The 23,495-nt window shown below is 49.7% G+C and overlaps 1 protein-coding gene and 1 long non-coding RNA gene across 3 annotated transcripts in view; one reads left to right on the forward strand and one right to left on the reverse strand.

Moving 5' to 3' along the window:
* Nucleotides 1–18,364, forward strand: part of LOC135289748 (uncharacterized) — a 24,336-nt gene extending 5,972 nt beyond the window's left edge. The window contains exons 3-5 of one of the 2 annotated variants that reach the window (XR_010352462.1): nt 5,288–5,609; nt 15,036–15,148; nt 17,172–18,364. This is a non-coding gene — a long non-coding RNA (uncharacterized LOC135289748). The remainder of the gene's footprint in view (nt 1–5,287; nt 5,610–15,035; nt 15,149–17,171) is intronic. The other variant, XR_010352460.1, reaches the window with a different exon arrangement.
* Nucleotides 10,778–20,698, reverse strand: LIPG (lipase G, endothelial type). The gene is made up of 10 exons (XM_064403584.1): nt 20,539–20,698; nt 20,230–20,402; nt 19,065–19,244; nt 18,361–18,472; nt 17,038–17,262; nt 16,392–16,634; nt 15,823–15,943; nt 15,017–15,235; nt 13,905–13,997; nt 10,778–12,346 (listed from the first exon to the last, which is right to left on the reverse strand). The coding sequence occupies exons 1-10, from the start codon at nt 20,594–20,596 to the stop codon at nt 12,325–12,327; spliced, it is 1,446 nt and encodes a 481-aa protein (XP_064259654.1). The 5' UTR covers nt 20,597–20,698; the 3' UTR covers nt 10,778–12,324.
* Between the last annotated feature and the right edge of the window lie 2,797 nt (nt 20,699–23,495).

Below are 23,495 nucleotides of genomic sequence, written 5' to 3' on the forward strand. Positions count from 1 at the left end.
ATTTTATAACCTGAAATCACTGATTTTCACACCAAAGACAGGGCCAACAGCAGTTTGAGATCTGCCTTAGGGTCCAGCTTTACCAGGAGGTGCAAGAAAGTGATGAGGGAAGGGTTGATTTTCAGTCCACACCCTGTGCAGCAGGTGAGCACAGGTTAGAGAGAAGGATTTATCTACAGATCTGGAAATCTGGAGTGCTCCAAGACAGAAATTCTTGCATATGTAGAAAGCCCTGTGCAAAACCTGTGTTTCTTGTCCCTTGAGAAGGGAAAGCATCCACCACAAAGTCCATAAAATGGTGAGTTCTAGCAGCAGCTCTTGCAAACATGCTGGAGAACTGGTCTGGGGGCTCGGGTTTAGGTATGGTATGCTCTCCTCTGCTGTAGAACAGGCCTTTGTGCTGGGAGTATTATCACCTTAGACTTGTTTTCTGAGAGTTTTGAAGAATAAAGGACACAATAGCAGCAAAAGATGAATACAAAGGGGATGTCATCAAGGGACAGGCAGGGTGTGCCCTCTGAACAGCCCAGAGGAGCCCAGTCTGATCCCTTCCTCCTTGGTCACACAAACACCTTAGAAGTTCTGAACTGCACCAATTATAGTACCACTCTAGTGGTACTGTCACGGCCAGAGAAAAGCATTTTATCTGTGGCTTTACAAGCTCTCATTTCAGAGTTTCCAGGTTTTTTTATGTCTTTGTCCTCCCTTTTTATGTCCTCCCAATTTTATGTGATTAGGAAGTGGTTGAGCTGGAAATTTCCTTGCTTATTTTTCAATGCTGCCAGTGCTCTGAGGACAGTTCAGGAGCACCAATGGTCTGTGGAGAGCTGCTCTGTCCCTAGTTAGTCTGTCACTTATTTTTGGCTTCTCTTTGCCATCTGGCAGCAAATGGCCCCTCCAGTCTGATGCTCCCCAGCACCACCAGGCTTCTGGAGCTTGGGGATCACATCCCTGGGCTGTTGCCCGAGAAGTCTGGTCATGGATGAGTGGAACAAATTGGTTTTACTGCAGTGACTGGTGGGAGGCTGTCCTGCAGCTTTACAGGAGTAATGAGGGTCATCAGCAGATTTCTGGTGTGCTCCCTTGAGAGTGCAAGGAGCACACTGGGGACAAGATTTTGCCCAGAAACAGGGAATTTAAAGCCAGCCCTTGGTGACCTGGCATCAGGGACTGCTTATTCTGCAGATTCCACTGAGGTGGGAGCTCTGACAATGTTCTCCTACTGTTGAAAAAAGTTGCCATTATAAGCATGCCCCTTTCTTCACCCTTGATCAATGCTGGTCCTTGGCATTTTGCATGGAGTTGAGGGGCCTTTCTTCTTATTCTAACTTGTGCTTGCACTCAGCTGTGTGCAGGATTGCCACATGGGTGGCTGGGGTCACTCTTGGCACATCATAAGACATCCCTTGGGAGCTTTCATATGCTTTGCAACTGTCCTGAGTTTGCTGTGCATCTGCAATAGGATTGTCTCAGACCCGCCAGCCTTTCACTTGAAAGAAAAACCACAAGATCAAGATGGAGCCAGAATAAATGTTTGTCTTTAAACAGATTTCACCACTGAAAACCACCTTCAGCCAGGCTGGGCAGCTGATAATGGCCTTTCCCACCTCTCACACGTCAGCAAGAAGCTGATGTCCAAACCTGGAGCAGTTTCACCTGTCCTTGTGGGCACAGTGAGCTATGGGGATGCTGTTGAGGGATTTCTGGCCTCAGGACCTGGGTAGGCTTCAATCATCCTGCAGGAACAAAGACCAGCAACCTCATGGTCTGCTTTCAGCAGATTTCCAAGGGGTTTAAAGAGCATTGGTTCTCTCCATGCCAGTCTGTGACCTTTGGGTTGTCCTTGGGTACCAGTGTTGATGACCAACCTTGGATCTACTTTCCAGTTCTGTGCTATAGCCAGAGACCCTTCTTGTGGTCAGCCACCCAGTCAAAACAATACTGAGCTGGGATTGCTTCAGCATCATCTCCAGAGACCCTGAAGAGGCAACAAGAGTCCAGTGGCCAGGAGAGGGATGTTTGGTGTGCATTTTGCAATAGGTCAGCTCTCACTGCAATGGGTGCAGAGATCATCTACTGTTTAACAAGCACTAGGAGTTTTTTGTTGGGTCTTTTGACTTTCCCCAGAACTTTCTGCCATGGGGCAGTGGATCAGTTCACAAAATTCAAGGTAACACCTCCTAAAATCTGCAATCTTGTGGGCCCCAACTGCTGTATCTTAGCAAATGTATATTTGGACTACAAAAGCACTGGAGAGGGACTTTGTATAAGGGTCTGAACAGACAGGTCAGGGAGGAAAGGATTCCCCGTGCCAGAGGGTGGGGTTAGATGGGATAATGGGAAGGAATTCCTGGCTGTGAGGGTGGTGAGCCCTGAGGTTAAACAGGGCAGCTGTGGCTGCTCCATCCTTAGACATGTCCAAGGCCAGGCTGGATAGGGCTTGGAGCAACCTGGGATAGTGGAAGGTGTCCCTGACTATGGCAAGGGGCGAGAATAAGATAATTTTTAAGGTCCCTTCCAACTCAAACCATTCTGGGATTCTACAACTTTTTTCCCTTGAAAGCAGGATGAAAAATGACATCAGTACATGCCAAAGCTTGGACTTGGTCCTTTGCTTTGTTTCTTGAGCCCAGTCCCATTAAAACTACAGGATGGGGTGTTTTAGGCAAGGCAGTCTGGATAGGCTGGCACAAACAGCCTCCTGGCCATTGTAGCAGCAAAATGCTGCTGAAACTGCAAAAGGAGGTAACTCAGTTGGATTACAAAACAAATTTTGCTGCTTTTTAAAATAATACCTTTTTTTTTTCTAAATGGAAGTTAAAAGCTGATCCAGCAAAACTGGGAGAAAACAACACAGCAGGAATTTATAAAATAACAGATTTTGTTTGTAAGCCAGAGTAGAACAATGTGCCTCTTTGTCTGCAGCATGGATTATGCAGGAATAAAATAATAAATAAAAGGACTGCTGAATGGGGCTGACATCGTGTGCCTTCCGAAGGACACTGAATTACTGAGAGGAATAAATCATCCTTGGTTTACAAACAAACAGGCTTGCTGGTATGCCCATCTCCCAAAGTGTAAATCAGCCCCAGCTCACCCCTGGCAGTGAGCAGCTGTTCCACCTCTCTGGCCAGGTCCAGAGCTGGTGCTGCAGATGGCTTCATCCTGGCTTTAGAGAAAAATCAGATTGGTGGAGTGATCAGAGACCACAGCCCTGCTGCAGTACAGCCACTGCATATCCCACCGAGCTGGGGGAGGTCATGGTCCTCCAACCTAAATTCCCAAACTGACCACAAATTTAGATAAGGGCTCGATATGGTCATATCCACCAGGTGATGGAGGCTCAGAAGAACATCCCAAGGGATGTACCTTGGGAAGGTAAACCCTTCCAAGCTGCTGATATGACAGCAGAGAACAGGAGCCAGCACTGCAATCCCAGCCTAACTCAGCAACCTCCCAGGAATGGCTGGTCCTGCTATGAGTAGCAGCTGCTTCTTCAGGATGCTCAAGACAGGATCCATTAAGATATCAAGGAGGGAGCCCTGTAGATTCCTTTGAGGTTTGGAATGTGTTGTTTGGCTCCTGCAGCATTTTCCAGCGACAGGAGGGTTGATCCTTGGCAAAAAGCCTGGACTTCTGGCGGCCTCCAGCGTGGCTGGGTGCACCATGCCTGCTGCTGTTGTCACAGCTCCTGGTGGGAACTTCCACACTGCCTGGAGGGTTTTTGTTGTGCTGGGTTCACAGGTGACCTCTGTGGGCCAGAAGCAGCACGTCCCAGCCAAGAGGGACATCAAGGCATGTGTGTGCTCTGCCCACCTGGGCCTTACACCTCCCTCTGGAACTCCGCAGAGAGAGTTTCCTTTGTGAGATACAGGTGAAGGGGGCTGCCAGATGTCTTTCTCCTGAGAGGTCCAAGGAGAGGATGCCGGTGGAGATGGAGCTCTGAGTGCCTCTGCACAGGGGCTGCATCTCTTCCAGCATCCCCCTTTAACAAAAAAGTTAAAGGCCTTTTAATGTGCCTTTAACACAAAGGTTAAAGGCAGGGGCCAGATGGTGGCCTGGCTGGAACAGGTTCTTCTCTATCCCTGTTTAACAAAAAAACATCAAAAATTATTTTCCTCATCTCAGCTGCTTTGATGCATGACCCTGGAGCTGCAGGGGCACAGGAAGACCATCAGTTCCTAAGGCAATGTCATTGTTCATCTTACCTGGGGTGTGTTACAGGGCCAGCTCTGCAGGTGGGGTCTCACCTGAGAGGAGTAGTTCCTATTTGGGTGCAGATATTGATCATTTGGAGGACAAACATGAGCTCACTGATTCTCTAAATTAGGCTGCAGTTGACAGGGCCGATTCTTCTAAAACTTGTAGGAAAAAGCAATGAGGAACATGGGTATGAATCTCCTGGGGAGAGGGAGTGGATCATGGATGGGAGCCCATCCAAGGATGCAAATGGAAAACATGGATGCAGGTTTTCTTTCACAGATAATGATTATGCAGTATTATCTAAAAACATCTGTCTTCTAAGTGGTTTGAGGACATTAATGATGAAGCGCAGAGCATGGCTTTGGCTCCAGTGATATGTAGAGGGTATGACTTGAATCAAAACAGTCGTCATTAGAATGTTTGGGGTTTCTTTAACGTTCAATTCTAGTGTAAATGAAAGAGTGGAAAATTTTTTCCTGGTTGCCTTTCCAGTTATTTCCAGTATTAGTGATTATTATCTTAAGAAAACATCATTTATTTAAATATCCTACGACTATCTGGTTTTGTCCGTGCTTCCCCTCACTGCTTAATCACTTGTAATAGAGCTAAAAGAAAAGAAGACGCTGTCTTTAGTCTTTCCCTTTCTTCATTTTTTTCTTGATTGTTTGGCAGCATTTCATGTGCACAATCAGATTTGTTGCTTTGCCCATCTAGCTATCAGGTTTTCTCCACTTATTTTTTATGGTCTTCCAGTTGGAAAGGGCAAGCAACTTTAAAGAGCACCATTACAGGGCAGCAAAAGTTAACCGAGGATCTTTGGATCAGACTGAAAAATGAGAGCCTCCTTTGGCTCATCCCTGTAAAGATGAACTGGATCTGAAGTTCATCGTGTCCTGTTAAGTAGCTGTTGGCCAGAACACAGGATCAGTCTAGGTCAGCTTTGATGTTGTTACTGGAGCTGGCGTGGAGGCAGCGTGTGACTTGGACTCCAGACAGGAATTTAGGTCAATAACTGAGGATGATGAGCAGGACAAAAACTTGTACAGAGTTTTAATTTCTCTAAATTTATGCCTCTTTTAACCAGCCTTGCACAGCGCAGGGCATGCTCCTCACCTGGGCGTTTCAGCTCGGCTTCCTTCCCCTTCCTGGAATAGCATCTCACATCTGCTGAGGTCCAAGGGAAAACTCCTTCAGATGTCAAAGGAGGCCCAGCTGGAGCACTCGTGTGTGCCCTGAGCTGAGGTCCTGCCGGGCAGTGCCCCACTGAGTGACCCCGAGACAGCGGCTGCTCCGTGCTCCCGAGACAAGGAGGAAGCTCTGCAGACACAACTCCCAGAAAAGCTGTCACGTCCCTGCTTCTGCAGCCTTGGCTTTGGTCACAGAAGTCATCAAGGGAAAGATGTCCGGTGCGTAAGTGTGCTGCTGCTCTCCTGGGGATGGATGCTCCCCCACAGCAGCCTTTGAGAGTTACAGAACCATGGAATGGTTTGGGTGGGAAGAGACACTAAAACTCATCCAACGCCACCCCCTGCCATGGGCAGGGACAGCTTCCACTGTCCCAGGCTGCTCCAAGCCCCATCCAGCCTGGCCTTGGGCACTGCCAGGGATCCAGGGGCAGCCACAGCTGCTCTGGGCACCCTGGGCCAGGGCCTGCCCACCCTCCCAGCCACCAATTCCTGCCCAACATCCCAAAATGTGTGCCTGCCCTGTGGCAGTGCAGCCATGGCCTGTGTGCTGTCCCTGCAGGCCTTGTCCCCAGTGCCTGGGCAGCTCTCCTGGAGCCCCTGCAGGCCCTGGCAGGGGCTCTCAGGTGTCCCTGCAGCCTTCTCTTGTGCAGGGGAGCAGCCCCAGCTGTGCCAGGCTGGCTCCAGAGCAGAGGGGCTCCAGCCCTGGCAGCATCTCTGCGTGCATTCTCTCCCTGTAAATTTTCAGTTTCATTCATTTTGATTTACCTTCACTTACCTTCATTAACCTAATGTGAATTAGACCATATTAGACCAGGCTGGACTAGTAGAAGAAAACTCCTGTAAGCAAAATAAACTCAATTTTTTTTTTCATGAAAACTGTTCAGAAGACCATGAACAGTTCTGGTTCATGTGCAGAGCTGTTAGCCCAGGTGAAGGCATCTGGGTTTTCTCTCTCTCACTGACTCCTGGAGTGCTTTTAAGGCAAACTTTAAATTTTTAAGGTAAACCTGTTAATCTTATCCTGCTAGCAGTCAATTTTGTTACAGTTAAATGCATTCTTTTTTCTTAGCAAAATGACAAAACTAATAAACTACCGGCAAGTAGAGCAGTGAGGTTTTTGAACAAACTTAGTCATCCGCAAACCACCCAGATCCACTAGTCTGAAATTTAGAGATAAATTTTAAGCTTTACAACCCAACTGATTTTGAGAACATTGGGTATTCCCTCCATTGCTGTGCATATATAAAATGTGGTCCAGCTTTTCCATGCAGTCTTTGATGGGTTGTTCAGTTACAGGTCTGGCTGTTTCACAGAGAGAGCAGAGCAAGGATCTTCTTCTCATTAACATCTGCAGGTTTTAGGGCGTGGAACAATTGTTTCAGTACACTTGTCTAGCTCCAGCTGAGCTGGTGTGGCCTTTCTCTTCATAACTTTGTAGGATATGTCTGTTGTCAGCCAAAATAAGATATGGAAAGCCACATGGAAAGGAGGGGGGAAAATATCAACCATATTTGCATTAATGTTTTGTCCAAGTCTTGTGTCATTTCTTAACTTTGTCTGAGCTGGTTTGCCTGTTTGCAGAATGAGGAGAGGTGGAACAACATGGCCTGGAAAGCCTTGTTTTACTGATCCATTTTCCTCATTTTTTACAAGTCAGGCCAGAAGAAGAGGATTCTGAACGTTTGCACTTTGTGTCTTCTTTATACAGATTGCCACAAATGTCCTGAACCTTTGTGAAACAGCAGCAGAACAACCTGTAACAGAGAGGACTGAGATAGGAAAAAAACAATAATCAAGCAATAGAAATGATCTGATCTTTAGTTTTAAACCTGGGTTGGTTCTGGGCCGAGCTGCTTTACCCATCCCTCTGGGCAGTGTGAGGTCTCTGATGCCTTTGCATCAATGTGCAGAAGTTGCCAGGCCCTTGTTTTCTGCTGGGCTGGATGGGACTGCTGGGAAGGCAATGAGCTGTATAATTTATGTTGGAATGCCAGCATCAGAACAGGCATAAAATTACAACTCGTTTGCACAGGCAGAGGAGAAAGATCTTGGGTTTCCTGGACTGTCACAGCCATCTCTCGGTGAGGCTGCTCTTGGGGAACACTGGAAAGTTTTACTTGTTGGAGTGAGGCTAGGCCATTGTTTCAGTTTGGGAAGACAGCAGAAAACGTGCTGTCCTCGTTCTTGGAAGGATGGATTGGTCTTTTTCATCCCAAACAGATCTTTTGTGCCCAGATTTTGGAGCTTGGGAGAGATAGCTGGCACCGCCTGCACTGGGGACATCTGCTAAGACACCTCAGAGCACTGCCAAAGGGAGATAGTACACTGGGGAATGAGGGAGCAGCACATTCCAAGTAGATTTTATGTTCAAATCACCTCCAAAGTGGGATGCTGGGATGTGTTTGACAAGCTGGGCTTGTCCCAGGTCCCTCTCTAGCTCTCATGGAGCCCCTGCCAGGGCCTGGGGACTGGGGACAAGGCCTGCAGGGACAGCACACAGGCCATGGCTGCACTGCCACAGGGCAGGCACACATTTTGGGATGTTGGGCAGGAATTGGTGGCTGGGAGGGTGGGCAGGCCCTGGCCCAGGGTGCCCAGAGCAGCTGTGGCTGCCCCTGCATCCCTGGCAGTGCCCAAGGCCAGGCTGGATGGGGCTGGGAGCAGCCTGGGACAGTGGAAGCTGTCTCTAGAAATGCCTCCAGTGGCAGGGGGTTGGAATGGGCTGGAATTTAAACTCCCAACCCAAAGCATTTTGGGATTCTATGGCGCTCTGATTTTATGGTAATTGGTGAAACAGTGCTGAGTTCCTGCTGCTTATGAGGCTGGGGCAGCCCTGGGTGGGGGTTGAGGAGGGTTATAAAGCATTCCCCATGCCGGTGCTATTGTTCCTCAGAGAACAGCCTGACCTTTATGGGGACCTAACCCTTGGGGCTGAATGCAGTGGCTGTGAAAAAGTGACCCCAAGGAAACCTGGGGGAGGGGTGCCAGGCAGCTGGGGGCACAGTTGTCCAGCCTCAGCAGCCCTGCCTGGCACAGATTTGGGATGTGCCTGCTCTGCCAGGCACAAATTCCTTAGAGACTTTTTAAAAAATCTAAATTAATTGGAAACTTTAAAAAAATACCCTCTTCTCTTTGTTTTCTCACTTGTCTAATGCACAGCTGAGCTCCCACTGAGGGGAGCCATGCAGGGATGCATCTGGGTATGCCAGCAGGTGTGATCCCTCAAGGTGTGGAGCAGCAGGAGAGATGCATTTGGGAGCTAACATTTGCTGTGTGAAGGGCCAGACACCTGAAGAGGGTGCCCACAGACGTGAAAGAGCTGCAGTCTGTTTCTCCTCTCTTGTGAGCTTGTATTCTTCCCCCTTTTCCTTTAGAGGCCAGCTCCTGCTACCTTGCAGGAGACTCACCCTGCAAGAGGCACCAGCCCTTGTGCTGCAGCTGTGTCCACGGGGTAGCAGCCAAAAAATGAGTTCCAGATATCTGGAACGACTTCTGGTGTTAGTTCCCCCCACACACTCTTTGCAGAGGGTGGAAGGGAGCCCCACAGGAACACATCAGAAAACAGCTCCAGCTCTGGGGTGCAGGATAATCAGGGGCCCTACAAGCACCAAATAGCTCTCTGCCAAATCCACCGAGGTAGTTTTCCTTGCAGACAGGCATTGCTGAGCTTTCCATAGGGAAAGGTTAACTAAGTAATTTCATGCAAATCTTCCTCAGCTCAGAGGTATTTACTCTGTTTGCAAAGTCCTTCTGCTGCTGCTGGATTTGTGCCATCAATTTGTGTCAGGCACAGGCAGAGCACAATAAGAGGCTTCCCTTTAAATTCGGTGGTGTGGCTGCTGGGAAAAGCAGGGAAAACTCAGTTAGTGATTAGATTTGGGTAAGTTTTCTTAGAAGTATTCACCAGTGAGTTTCTTAGTGAAGTCAGGCAAAGGTGAAGCATTTCAGGCAAAATATAAGTGACATTTAATAGAAAAAAAAATAATAATTAATGCAAGAAATCAAAGGAAGAGAGGGAGTTTGAACTTGTCCTGACTAGCCTGGCACAGCAGCAATGGTCTTTCCAGAGTACACTGTGCTCACTGCAACCACAGAAAGTAACACAAAATCCTGCTTTTCCCTAGCCAAAAGGAGTAGTGGCATTGCCATGTCTGAAAGAAAGCAGCATGTTAAGGGAAGGTTAATGGTTTTGGTAGAGCTCCCTGCTGAATGTGGCTTGTGGTCACTGTGGGGAAGGGGCAGTCAGAACATCCCTCTACTGCAAACTGGAGAAGGATTTTGATTTTCTGATATTCACTCCTCTGAAAACAAAGATGATGGTACTGGTACTGTTGAAATAATGTCCTCACTGCTGAGCTAAAATGGAAATAACCCTGTAACCACAGAAGAGTTTGGGTTGGAAGGGACCTTGAAGTCCATCCAGTGTCACCCCCTGCCATGGGCAGGGACACCTCCCACTGTCCCAGGCTGCTCCCAGCCCCATCCAGCCTGGCCTTGGGCACTGCCAGGGATCCAGGGGCAGCCACAGCTGCTCTGGGCACCCTGGGCCAGAGCCTGCCCACCCTCCCAGCCACCAATTCCTGCCCAACATCCCAAAATGTGTGCCTGCCCTGTGGCAGTGCAGCCATGGCCTGTGTGCTGTCCCTGCAGGCCTTGTCCCCAGTGCCTGGGCAGCTCTCCTGGAGCCCCTGCAGGCCCTGGCAGGGGCTCTCAGGTGTCCCTGCAGCCTTCTCTTGTGCAGGGGAGCAGCCCCAGCTGTGCCAGGCTGGCTCCAGAGCAGAGGGGCTCCAGCCCTGGCAGCATCTCTGTGTCCCCCCTCTCCTAGTATTTTATGGGGAGCATCTCTGCAGAGCAGCTGTAGATCCAGAGGGACTTTGCCCCATTCCTGAAGGCTCTCGTTGGTGGGAGCACAGAGAGAACGGCTTGGCCTTGTCCACACAGAGGAGTTGGGAAGTGGAGGGAGGGTGCTGCACCTGGCTGAAGGTCTCAGGGACCTGCAGGGAGGAACAAGACCATCATAGCTGTTCTGGCAAGGAATGTCAAAGCTTTTGGTAGATTGCTCTGCACAACTCCCTGCCAGGAGGGGACAGCCGGGAGGGTCGGGCTCTGCTCCCAGGGAACAGGGACAGGAGGAGAGGGAACGGCCTCAGGCTGGGCCAGGGGAGGTTTAAGCTAGAAATTAGGGAAAATTTTATGGAAAGGGTTGTCTTGCCCTGGGACAGCTGCCCAAGGCAGTGGTGGAATCCTCATGCCTGGAGGAGTGTGGATGTGGCACTTGGGGACAGGGATCATGGTGGCCATGGCAGTGCTGGGGGCAAGGTAGGACTCAGTGTTCTTGGAGGGTCTTTCCAACCTAAATGATTCTGTGATCAATGACAAGGCTTCACTGATTTTTACAAAGCCCTTTATTTTTGATCTCAAGGCTCATAAAAACTGTTACGCAAAACCAAAATGTTTTAAATTTTACATATATACAATATGAGAAATAAATTATGTTTTAAGTCATACAAAAACCACAATATACAAATAGGGCTTTGAAACTTCTCTAAGTATGGCGTGGCAACAACTCACAGATACTTACCAAAGGCTTCCGTTTTCGAAGTCTTTGCATAAAACCATGAAAAAAATATCCCCAAATGTGCTTGCTTTGGTTGGAGTGAAGCTCTACAAAAACTGAAGAGATTTGCAGGCCTCAGAAGGACTTGCTAAGACTTCAGAACTCAGTGCACCACCTGGCAACACCATTTTTGAGATTGCCTTTCTGCATGCCAAAAGCTCAAGGCTTGTTATACCAATTCTCCTTCCAGAAAGGGAAAAAAAAAAGAGGAAAAAAAAAGAAAAAAGCAAGCAACCAAAACAAAACCTATTTCACCAACTGACAAGGTCCACTCTGCTGTAGCAAACAGGACAGCTGCAGAGTCTGTCCGACCCAAAGCCAAGCCAAGATCACCTGGGACCAGGGAATCCAACTGGGGTGTGGTGATAATTGAGGGCAGGATGTTTGGCACTCAAAAATAAGGTCTTAATTATGCATTGGCACTACAACAGCTTCTGAGCAGAGGGGAGCACGTTCTCAGAGGTTAAAAGGAGTGGTGCAAAGCTCTCCTGAGGCAGCACGGTGCATTGCCTTCCTCCATCCCTGTGGTCAGAACAAGGGCAGCTTCTCTTCGCCCCTTAAAAAGGGATCCCCACGTGGGACTGGACAGCCCCACTGCAGACACTGACCAGCAGTGAGGAGTAGCTGCCACCACCACCTGCACCGTGTCCTGCCCCAGGCACGGGGAGGACAGAGCTCTGCCATCCTGTCAGGCCATGTGTCAGGCAAATCGACACTTCAGTACTGGAACGGATTATCTTTAAGGCAAGCAAAGGACAACTTGAAGTTAAGTGGCATTGTGCTTATCCCCAGCCCTTCCCTGGGCAGCCCCACACACCTGGCCTGTGCTGGTCTCACCTTCCCACAGCCCACAGTGCTACAGGACCATGGTAACCCCTACCCCAGGTGCTAATTTGTTCTTGGCAGCTCTGTCACCCACAGCCTGATGGGCAGTTAGCGTGATTATTTTTCTTCTCAACTCCACTGGCAGGAAGACCAGAAGATCATTGCTGAGGTCTCAGTCTGTGAAGATCTCATCCATAGTCCTGGTTAATGGGAGCAGGGAAGGAAAAATGCAGTGTGTAACAGGTCAAGGTAAGGTTAAATGCACAAACCAGGCTCCTCGGGAAAGGGAAAATGAAGTTTTAGTTATTCTAGGTCTAGGACCATAGTTCATCAATTGCTCCTCAGTTTCTTGCATCCAATCCAAGACGTTTTGTCCTGAAGGGCTTTAAGTTTCTTTAAGTGCTACCAAGCCAGGTTTCTCCCAGAGCATCTTGCCACCTGCGTGGTCTTCATGCATCTAGGTTGCTTGGTTGTGAGTCTTTAGGGAAGCCTTCAGAGCAGATTTGAGACAGACCTGGGGAAAACAGAGAGCAAAAAAGACACCTAGTTAAATGCAGAAGTTAAGAGGAGTAATGAAGGATTTCTAAGAACTCACAGAATGCCAAGAACAGGTTTGGACAGCACAGGCTGGTGTTTTATTCTGCCAAAGCTGCACTTTGCCTAGTAGCTGCTCAGTGAGAGCCTGCAGCAGACATTATGCAGGCTGCAAGCAGAAATTACAGGGCTTGAGCTAGACCCTGCCTGCGCAGCTCCATTTGGGATGGACAGATGTTTGCAGGCTCAATCTCTAAGGAGGGAGCTATAATGTTGCACTGACTTGGCAGAAACAGAGAGCAGAACAGCAAGTAATCACTCATGATTTCTGGAAGGAAGGATCATTTCCTAGAAAAAAATGGTGTGCTGGAGCTGAGCTCAGCTCCTCTGCCTCGTGCACAAGCTGTACTGCACGAGAAAGCAGGAAGGGCACATCTGCCAGCAATTCAGTTTTATGAGGGTTACCAAGTAGCATATCAAAACAGCCTTTTATTGTACCTGCAGGAATGTTTACTGGATCTTTCGAGACTTGTGGCAGAGCAACAAGTTCTTGCACAGGGGTTTCATTCACAGAATTGTTTGCTACCGTGCATAGCACAGCTTGCTGGTTTCTGCCAAACCTGGAATGGGACCAGCTCGCATTTCTGAGCTGAGCTCTGCTGCCCAGGAAAGCTGTGCAAAGCTTGACTTCCAAGGGGCTCTGCTAGCCCTAACAAGCACTTTGTCCTCTGGGTTAGAAGTGACAAAGCTCCAAGTCTACAAGCTGAAATTTAAGAGAGGGCAAAAGGCTGGGCTGAATCCAAAGGAAAGTATCATTTAGTCAAATGAAGAGGAATTCATTCAAAACATGACCGGAGGCATCCGAGGCAATCAGGTTGTCACTGCTGGTACCAGACTTTCTGGAAGTCATGCTCTGGGGACTGTTCTATGTGTCTGGGAAGTCCCCCAGAGGTTAAGCAAGGCTGAGCTGCTTTGGCAGTGGCAGAGCCAGCATCCTCCTGAACCAGAGGAGATCAGCAAGGCCTGGAGGTGAAGCTGTAGGAGTCAGGGCTGTAACACCATGGCAAGTCCTCACCTGAGTCTTCCTCATGCAGCAGAGCTCAAACTTTAACCAAGTGATTTCTTGGCTGCTCAAGGTCTTCCACCAGACTTTGAGGAAATGCCCTGCACTTCTCCCCCTGTTTTACAGGGCATTTAATAAATGACTCTTAGTTACCTTTCCACTGTTGCACAGATCTGGGGCATTGGTGGCACCTCACTTTAGCACCTACCACAATTAGGAGCAAGGACTGTGATACACCCATTTGGCAGTAAACATGTAAAGGTACAAGATGACAATTCAAGGTCAAAAGGGAGAATAATATCACCTACTTAGCAATAGATATGGTGTACATGAAAATTAAGTCTGATAGCTGTGAATCCTAGGCTAGGATTTCTTATCTTTTTTGAAAGAAAAAGAGGTATCAGGAGTCTAAAAAAACAAAGAGAAGGTTCCACTCATCCCATCATACAGAATTTCTCTTGACTGATTTCCATACCTTTTCTGCCATTCCTCTGTGCACTTCACAAACCAGAGCTCTTTGCCAGGAGATATACTGGTTATCTGGGAGTCCTCCACACAGAAAGCAAACCTAGGAGGAGAGGACACAGAAGTCAAGGTACTTGCTGCCTCCATGATTAACAATTAGCAAGTAATATGGACTGGAGCTTATTCTAGGACAAGATGTTTGATTAGACATCCATCCCCCAGAACATCTTGATACACCATCAGCCCCTTGTGTTGCTGTTTTATTTCCTACTTCAATATTTTAACTGGTGGTCTCTGCTCCTACTACCTCTATGTTTCATAGAAGCCAGAATGCAAAATGACAGGTGATGCTTATTTAAAGCACTCAGAAATGTGGGAAATTGTCAGTGCTCTTTGACAGATCTGGGTTACCTTCAGAACAACATTAACAGAAGCTGTGGGAGTGCTGTGCTACATGCTTGGGAACTTTAACAATTTTTGGATGCTCAGGTAACTTTCTGTTTGCAGAGACTCATAGAATCAGAGAATGGTTTGGGTGGGATGGGACCTTAAAAATCATCCCTGCCATGGTAGAGAACCTTCCACTAGAATTCTATGGTCAATTCTATGATCCAAGGGTTGGGTTTGGAAAGGCCCTTAAAAATCACCTAGTTCCAATCCCCCTGCCAGATCCCAGAAGGAGCAATGCAGTGCTTGAGGGGTTGGTGTCACCATGTGACTGGTTGCAGTTTTAGGCCCTGCTGGTGGTACCAAATCAGCACATTAAGCCTGTAAATAATAGCCATGACCATCCATCTTTGAGTACTTTTGGTGCTCAGTACTTTAACGCTTCCAGTACAATCTAAACCACACTGAAGCATGTTAACTTAGTCCCCAGTGGATCCCACAGTATCAAAATAAAGCTCCAAATCTGCTCTGTGGTGACCAGTTTTGCTTAAAGCCTGTTTGCAGCCTTGTGCTGGACAGTAACCTGCTCTCCTACACCACGAGGGAGCAATAGCTGTTGACACCAAAAAGGAAGGCAGCTCAGGACACCAGCTACATTCAAAACACTGGCTTTTTTTCCTTGGCTCTGAGTTCAAGTTTCAGGTCAGTTCACATGCAACCTAGCACAATTATTACCTCTGTTGTGTTTCCCCAGATTTCACACGTATTCGTCTGATGTGGAGCTCCTGGGTGGAATTCACAGGCCTGTACCAGTAGCTCCTCAGCTCTTTCCACAGATCATACCACGACTGAGACGTCCCCTCCCAGGTGAGCTTTATTTTCAGAAGTTCACCCATGTCCTCCTCAGTATAGACCAGGAAGGTGTTTGTGGCATTTAGACCAATTAGATCAAGCCTGGAAGAGAGGCAGAGACTTGGTGTTTTTTCCTTATGGAAGGATGCCAGGTGCTCCTTTGTTCCATGCCAGGAGTTTAACAGAGCCCCTGCAGCTTATCGAGTGCTGCACATTCAACTGTCACCAGTTAATTACTGATTACACTGACAGGAGCTCAGATAGCTGCTTCCACACAACGCAGTGTGCACTTAGCTTGGCCATCCTTCCATGGCTTAAAGGTGGGTTTTGTGCCTGCTCTTTCTTTTGGCAGAGGCTAAATAAGGTCAGCAGTGCCTCCAGAGACATTTCAGACCACGTCCAAATGGTGGAGGGCAAAAACAAACCAACCGACCAAAAAAAACCACACACAAAAAAGCAATGAGCCATGAAGGCTAACATGGGACTGAGCACATTAAGGTGTTCCCAATTCATCCAGTAATAAATTGGAATTAAGCTGCTGAATGAAAAGCTTTCTGGAAAGGTGATGAAGTGAGGCTGCTAGGCTGGGATGCAATACCAGTGTTATCAGAGGAAGAAGAATTCTGCCAGCCTGTGTAGTCCCTGTGGCCTTCATATTTAGGCAAAAACACAAAAGGCAGATTACTTACATTTCCAAAGAGAGGGGCTCAGAGTCTCCATTGGTTCCGTGGAGGGTGACAGAGAAGGTGGGATCAACCTCTCCCAAGTCCTTATAGCTGAAGACGTGCATTTTCATCTGGTAGTGGTAGACTGGAGAGAAAGGGGAGACCAGAGATGGAACCAGCTGCGCTGAAAAAAACATTGCTCAGCACTGCTCTGTGTGAAATAGTGTTGGCTAGCAAGGACCAGACCCTTCCTTTAGTGAGACAGCACTGATCACTTTTTTGCTGCCCTTACTGATTACAAATTTGACTTTTACACAACAACAGCAGCAGGCCCACCATGGGGACGGCTTCCCAGACCTTACATTGCTCTGAGGCTGAGTTCTGCAAGCACAGCAGGTGAAGTGCAGCCCTGCTCAAAAGGCAGAGGGTTGTTGTGGGTGGATCCCACAGGGAGGAAGGAGCGATGGCACAGCAGAGCAGTGCAGCCGGGCGCCAGCAGAACAGCAGCTGGAGCTTCAGGGCTCTGGGGAGATGCTGCTCCTCCACCACACCAGCTTGGGGAGGCCGTGCTCCTCCTGGGAGGGGAAGCGTACCTTTGAAGGGCATGTCAGCCCTGGTTTTCAGGTACATCTTGCTATTCCTCTTGTGGCGGATCCTGCGGGCGTTGTAGCCGATGCCGTTGCAGCGGTTCTTGCGGCAGCTCAGGCAGATGCCCTTCTTGAAGCGGCTGGAATCGGTGCACTGAAAGGCGAAGCTCTGCTTGTCCTGGTTCACCAGGGAGTCCACGAAGAGGTGCACAGACCGCTCGTGCTCGCATTTGACAACTTCACCAATTGCTGGAGAGGCAGAGTTGCAAGGGACACACTTGGTTTAAGCGGCTGTCACCCCAGCAGCCCGTGAGATAAAGTGAGCTCTGCCTTTCTGCAGCCAGCATGAGCTGAACGGGGCCAAACTTGGACAGTTTTCCAACAGCAGCAATTCAGGAGGTTAGTGGGAGATGATCACTTAGTCCCTCCCATGAAGAGCTTTAAGAGGATCCTAGTCCCAGCATAAGACCACAGATTAGGATCAGGTGTTGGAGTGAGAATGTGCTTCATTGTTAAAAGACTTTATGGTTTCTAGCAACTATCTCCAGAAGTACAGACAGTTTAGAAGGAAAAAGTAGTTTTCTTTCCATCAACCCAAGCCTATTTGTGAGAAGTCTACACTGACCAGAGGCAAAAGGTAAAGAGAACTTACTCCCATAGGCAATGGCTCCCAAGACATCACTTAGGCCACAGCCGGGCTGGAAGTCTCCTCCGTTGGGGTAGATGTCAAGGTGGCCCACAGGCATCTGGATCCCAATGCTAACACCCAGTGTTTCCCTGGTGTAGGTGTGAAGGACATCCACAAAGTTGGCATCATCGGGGGAGAGGCGCCTGCTGGGGTCCACTCCTTCAAACATGGGGCCAGCAGGATCCAAGCCTGGAGTCAGAGAACACATGGGGCCAGGTAAGAAACTGGGCTGTTTCATACAGAACACAGCCAGAAGCCTGCTGCTGGCAGGTCTCCTCACCAGCTGATTCACAGACAGTCCCAGCCTCATTGCTGGTACTGTCCCTCAAGATGTCTTCACCACGGGCTCACTGAGGGCATAAATAAAAATGTCCCACTCCACTTTTGGGGCAGCACAACCCAATAGCAGCACCATGATGAGATTGGCTGCTGGAAGCAAAGAGCCTTCACCAGGGGATGGTGAAGAGATGGTTCAAGAGGCAGCTCCAAACACCAGAAGAGGGACAGCTGGCAGCCAAAGCTGCCTCAGTGACATTTAGTCTGTTTTCAGACTGCAGATATGGAGGGACTAACACAATTTAAGCAGCAGCCAAGAACTACCTGCATCTGAGATCCCATGAAGGGTTTGGGATGTTCTGTTTACCCCTGAGCCTCACCCCCAACCAGAAGCTGCACTCCAGAGCATTTCTACAACTTGACTGTTAGGTGATTTTTTTTTCCCCTGATTAATTAAATACATTTATTGCTAGGCTATGTGGAATTCTAACTGCCAGTGTCACATGTAAATCCTTAATGCAACTCTTTGTACTATGCCCTAAGTTCTCACATGTTGAAATCAGCTTTCTTCTGGAGCTGCAAGCAAACTCTTCAGATACTTCCAGAATGAGGGTTTGGAGTTGATTTCTTTTTTTTAATCAGATATCCTGTGGGACAAACAGCACCCAATAGCTCTCGCCTCCATTAGCTTATGAGCTATAATTACAAAAACACTATCACTCAGAGGAATAGCATTTGGATAGTAAGAGCTTGAGCTGGACTTGTTTCGGAGCCACATTTAAATTCAAACAAACCCAGAACCAGTTTGTCCTGGGTAAGGTTTTTTCACTGAAGCCTTGCTATAATTGATATGAGGAGACCTGTGCTTTCCACTGCTGCCACAAGCAGAAAATTTGTCATTTCTGGAAGAATAACACCAAAACAACATTGTAGCAACACAGGAAACGAGCCTGTTCGGGGAAACTCACTGCCAGGAAGGACAGGGGAGAGACTGCTTAAAAAGCCACTTGCCTGTAATTCTGCCTATAGTGCCGTGGACGTGGTTACCAGCAAAGCCAGCCACGTGGGCACCCAGGCTGTATCCGATCAGGTGGACATTCTCAAGCTTGAAGAGGGGGTTTTCCTGCAAGGAAAAGAAAACATGAGAGTTTGATCCCCTCTCTTTCATGGCATCTGGTGCTGCAGGGGTGTAAAGTCCAGTTGCAAGAAGGGATTGGCGGGAGGGGGCAGATAAGCACGCTTCGTTTTGTATTTCATCAAGACAAGCGGAACGGTTTGGATGGCACTGGTGGTTTACCCGTGTTCCAGCCCCAGTTATGATATTCTTTATCACCAAGAATAAAACTTTCCCCTGGGAGCTGCCAGCAGACTCAGCCCTGGCCATGGCCTCAGGTGCCAAGTGCAGCACCATGGACCTCTCCTCTTCCCCCGCCTGCTGCCAGGCCAGTGCTGGCTTTGAACACCCAACACCCGAGCCCACATTGCTCAGGCAGCACTCCCAAATCTGAACTGCACTTCAGCACCACCAACCCCAGCACGCTGCGAGGCAGCATCTCCAGGGAGGCAGGGCAGCAGCACTGCAGCTATGAGCCATCACCTGGCCAAGCCCTGGGCTGGGTTACAGCACAGCCTGCCCTGCTGGTGAACGCTCAGCAGCCTTGTGCAACAGCCCCTCACCGAGCATTACAACAGAGGCTGCTCTTAGCTTGCACTACCTGTAACCAGTCAAGCAACCTCGCTATGGTTTTTCCAACAATCTGCGTGTTGTTCACGGCATCGGTGTAGAGCTGGTGGGCAAGAGAGAGCCAGTCCACCACGACCACGTTGGCATCCTTCTCCCTCTCCTGCAGAGCGGACACCAGGCTGTCAAGCCAGGTTTCGAACATGCCACTCATCTAGAAAGAGATTCAGGTGTCAGTTTCCAGCTTGCGGGACCGAGATGACACATCCACAGTCTAGTTATTTGCATGCCATTTACATTTGCTGCTCCAGCTGCATGCTGCTCCTCTGCAAGCCCCACTACCTCTCAGCGATGCAGTAAGAGCATGCATGCAACGGAGTAAGAAAAACAGGTTTTGAGAGACTCTGGCTGTAATTACCCACTTGCCTTCTAGGGCAGGAGGGAGAGGCATTCATTACGTGCCACCTTATCACACTTTTTCTCAAGAGTTTCAGAAATTCTGACGGATTGCAAAATTATTCTCCAGACCTGGCAGCTCGGTTTGCATAAGCCCTGGCAGAGCTGATAAGCTCCCTTGTGCCACACACTCAGCCTCACCAAACGCAGAGTTAAAAGGCTTGATAAAGTGTGTGTGCCCTCTTGTTTCTTTATCAAGGAGTGCACATAGCAGACAGCAGGACTGGGCACTCAGCTACGATTACAGAAGGGCCATACACGTGCCTGTCAAGTCAAGTGTCACATTCATAGTGGTCAGTCAGCTGGATTTTAGTGCCATGTTCACACTGTACAGCCAGGAAGTGATCTTGAGCAGTTATGAATGAGATGGGTGATTTCAGAGTTTCTAAGACTGAAACACTTTGCTCCAGAGATCTCAATAGAGGTGCATCTTTTAAGAGACCATTGTGCTCAGAACATGAGAAGTTTTCCCAAATTCCTATATTCATAGAATTCTAAAATGGTTTGGGTAGGAAAGGACCTTAAAGATTGTCTAGTTTGAACTCCCCTGCCATCGACAGAGACATCTTCCACTAGACCAGGTGGTTCAAGGTGCTATCCAGCCCGGCCTTGAACACCTTCAGGGATGAGTCAGTCACAGAAATTCCTGAAAATAAATGTTCTGGAGACACAGCCCATTTGCAGGGCGGTTTGCCCTCCGTGAGTGGGCAGACCAAGCATCGCCCGGGATTCTTCACACTTACCGTCCAGCCGTGAATGATGAAGAAGGTTTTAGCTGTCACGTTGAACTTGCAGTCCTCCAAGCACTGCTGCTGCCCGATGGCGAGCGCGCAGCCATCCTCCCCGGCGTCCGGCGAGGAGCGCAGACCGAACTTCACCCGCGCCTTCTGCGCCGGCACACGCTCCGCGCTGCCATCTGCGAGCCGGCGGGAGAGAAGGGTCAGCAAAGCGCCCCGGAGCCCGCCTGCCCCGCCGGGGGCCGAGCCCGCCCCGCCGGGGGCCGAGCCCGCCCCGCGGCTGCCCCGGTCCCGCGCGGCACCGCGCTCACCCACCTCCGGCCGCGGCGCAGCAGGACACGGCGCCGCAGAGCAGGAGGAAGAGCCGCGGCATGGCTCGGGAGCACGGGCGGCCGGAGCGCTGCAGCGGCACGGATGAATGGACGGACACACGCCCGCACGACGGACGCGCGGCGGCGGCGGCGCCGCTTTAACCGCGGCGCGGGGGGCGGGGCCAGCCCGCCGCTCCGATTGGTCACGCCTCCCGTGACGTCACGGGTGGGATGAATGGGAGGCCACGCCCCGCGTGGGAGGGTCCGCGGGGGTCCCCCGGGCTGGCACCCCCAGGGACACGGGGGACATGGGGGACATTGGTGGGAGATACAGGGGATCCCCCGGGCTGGCACCCCCAGGGACACGGGGGACATGGGGGACATTGGTGGGAGGTACAGGGGATCCCCCGGGCTGGCACCCCCAGGGACACGGGGGACATGGGGGACATTGGTGGGAGATACAGGGGATCCCCCGGGCTGGCACCCCGAGGGACACAGGGGACATGGCGGGGATGTAAGACCCACAGGGGGTGCCCAGCGCTGGCACATCGAGGGACACAGTGGACATGGCGGGGGGTTGTGGCAATCACAGGGAGTGCCCAGCGCTGGCACCCCGAGGGACACAGGGGACATATCAGGGGGATGGTGGCAGCCACAGGGGCTGCCCAGCGCTGGCACCCCCAGGAGTACAGGGGACATGCAGCCCCGCGTGGGGAGCTGGGGGTGTTTGGGAAGGGGGACTCACCTGTGCTGACCCCTCATGCTGCGGTCCCACATGCCTGTGGGGTCTCTGCTTTCCATCTCCACCCGTGGGACCCCCCAGAACTTCGCTGCTTGGGCCCTCTGGCACGAGTGCACAGGCACAAGATGCTTCCAGAAGGGCATTGCCCGACCTGCAGCCCACCACCTTCTGCAGTATCATAAGTCACTTTGAACTCAAAAATTTACCATTTGTTTCTACTTTTTTATTACTTGTTTACTTACCAATTGCTGCTGTGTGACAAGTTATCTCACTTTATACTGCTGCTGTCTCACCACACTGTAAGAAGAGATCATGCTCTGGGGGCACATGATTTTCCTGCTCTCTTTCTCCATCCGCTTCCCCAGCCCTGTGGCTCCTCTTTCTCTCCAAACTCACAGAAGAAAGCAAGGACAAAGCACCAGGGTGAAAGAAAAAGGTGTGGGCCAACAATGGGCAAAGATCAAAGGAGTATAGTGTCCCACCCCTAAGGTGAAGGGAGCACACATGATTTGTAGATGCTCATGGTCAAAAGGAAAGGAAAAAGTCAAAGGATCTGCAAAAACTTAGAAAGTTTTATTAGAAAATTGCATGCTTGGCATGGAAATTGGTGTGTTTGTCCCTGGTTTTGTGGTATCAACATGATGAAGGAGGGAGGGAGGGAGGGAGGGAGGGAGGGAGGGAGGGAGGGAGGGAGGGAGGGAGGGAGGGAGGGAGGGAGGGAGGGAGGAAGGAAGGAAGGAAGGAAGGAAGGAAGGAAGGAAGGAAGGAAGGAAGGAAGGAAGGAAGGAAGGAAGGAAGGAAGGAAGGAAGGAAGGAAGGAAGGAAGGAAGGAAGGAAGGAAGGAAGGAAGGAAGGAAGGAAGGAAGGAAGGAAGGAAGGAAGGAAGGAAGGAAGGAAGGAAGGAAGGAAGGAAGGAAGGAAGGAAGGAAGGAAGGAAGGAAGGAAGGAAGGAAGGAAGGAAGGAAGGAAGGAAGGAAGGAAGGAAGGAAGGAAGGAAGGAAGGAAGGAAGGAAGGAAGGAAGGAAGGAAGGAAGGAAGGAAGGAAGGAAGGAAGGAAGGAAGGAAGGAAGGAAGGAAGGAAGGAAGGAAGGAAGGAAGGAAGACATGCAAAATCATGCACAGAAATTACTTTAACCTTCACCAGTAGACACAAATGGAGAGAATTAATCTGACTATCTGATTTTCTGGCAGTGCTTTCTCAGGGCACTGAGTTTGTACCCCACACCTCTGTGAGCCTTCCTCAGCCCAGGCACCTCCTGACTCTGTGTGGATTGGCAGCTGGACTAGGTGGTCGTTGTAGGTCACTTCCAACTGAAATACTCCTATTCTATTCTATTCTATTCTATTCTATTCTATTCTATTCTATTCTATTCTATTCTATTCTATTCTATTCTATTCTATTCCTCATAGCTCTCTTATATGTGACAGGTTGTGAATGGGAACTGCTGCTCCTCTCCTCTTTGGGGATCACTCCTAGAACCTCTTCATGTCTCACTTTGCAGGATGAATTCATGTTCTGGGATCTCCTCAAGCATTCCCTGTTTCCAGAGGCTGGGGATGATGCTCATGTTCCTCAGGGAGCGTGGGATTGAGCAAAATGTCCTGAGGATGTAGCCTCTCCTCTGCAGCTGTGTGGTCCCTCTCGAGGAGCAGCATCCTGGCAGCACTGACCTAAAACAGAAAGAACCTAAATTTCTCAGCTGCTGTCCACTACTGGACTTACTCCTGCAGGAAATGATTCAGCCAAGCCTCATCGCCAAACGCCTCATCATTCAAAAAATTTCTGGTGCCAACAAACCCCTTCCAGACTGCTGACCACCGCGACATTATCGTGGTTTAACCACGAGGTCTTCTCATTCTCCTTCTGTTGTCCTGCTATTGTAAAGCTCCTGCTTTTGTCTGCCAGGCTCTGGGAGGGGAGTCCTGGTCTTTGCCTCTGGCTTCCAAGAATGACAGTAGCAGTGAGAATAGCTTAGCAACAGCAAGGAAAAAGTGCATCAAAATAATTCCTAGCTGCTCCGGCTGAAGGGTGATGATCATCTGGGGGGATGCTCAGGGTCTGTTGTGATGGGCATTGTATCAACTCACAGAGTGCAGCTCAGCACTGACCTCTCTGTAACCCTCGTGGCCTGGGGAGAAGGAGGCTCCCACCCAGAGCTGCTTGGAAAATAGCAGTTCCTTAAGCCAAGTAATTCTGAGGAAAAATTCCTAGTTTTGAT

The sequence above is a fragment of the Passer domesticus genome, chromosome Z (genome assembly GCF_036417665.1).
Source record: "Passer domesticus isolate bPasDom1 chromosome Z, bPasDom1.hap1, whole genome shotgun sequence".
NCBI lineage: Eukaryota > Metazoa > Chordata > Aves > Passeriformes > Passeridae > Passer > Passer domesticus.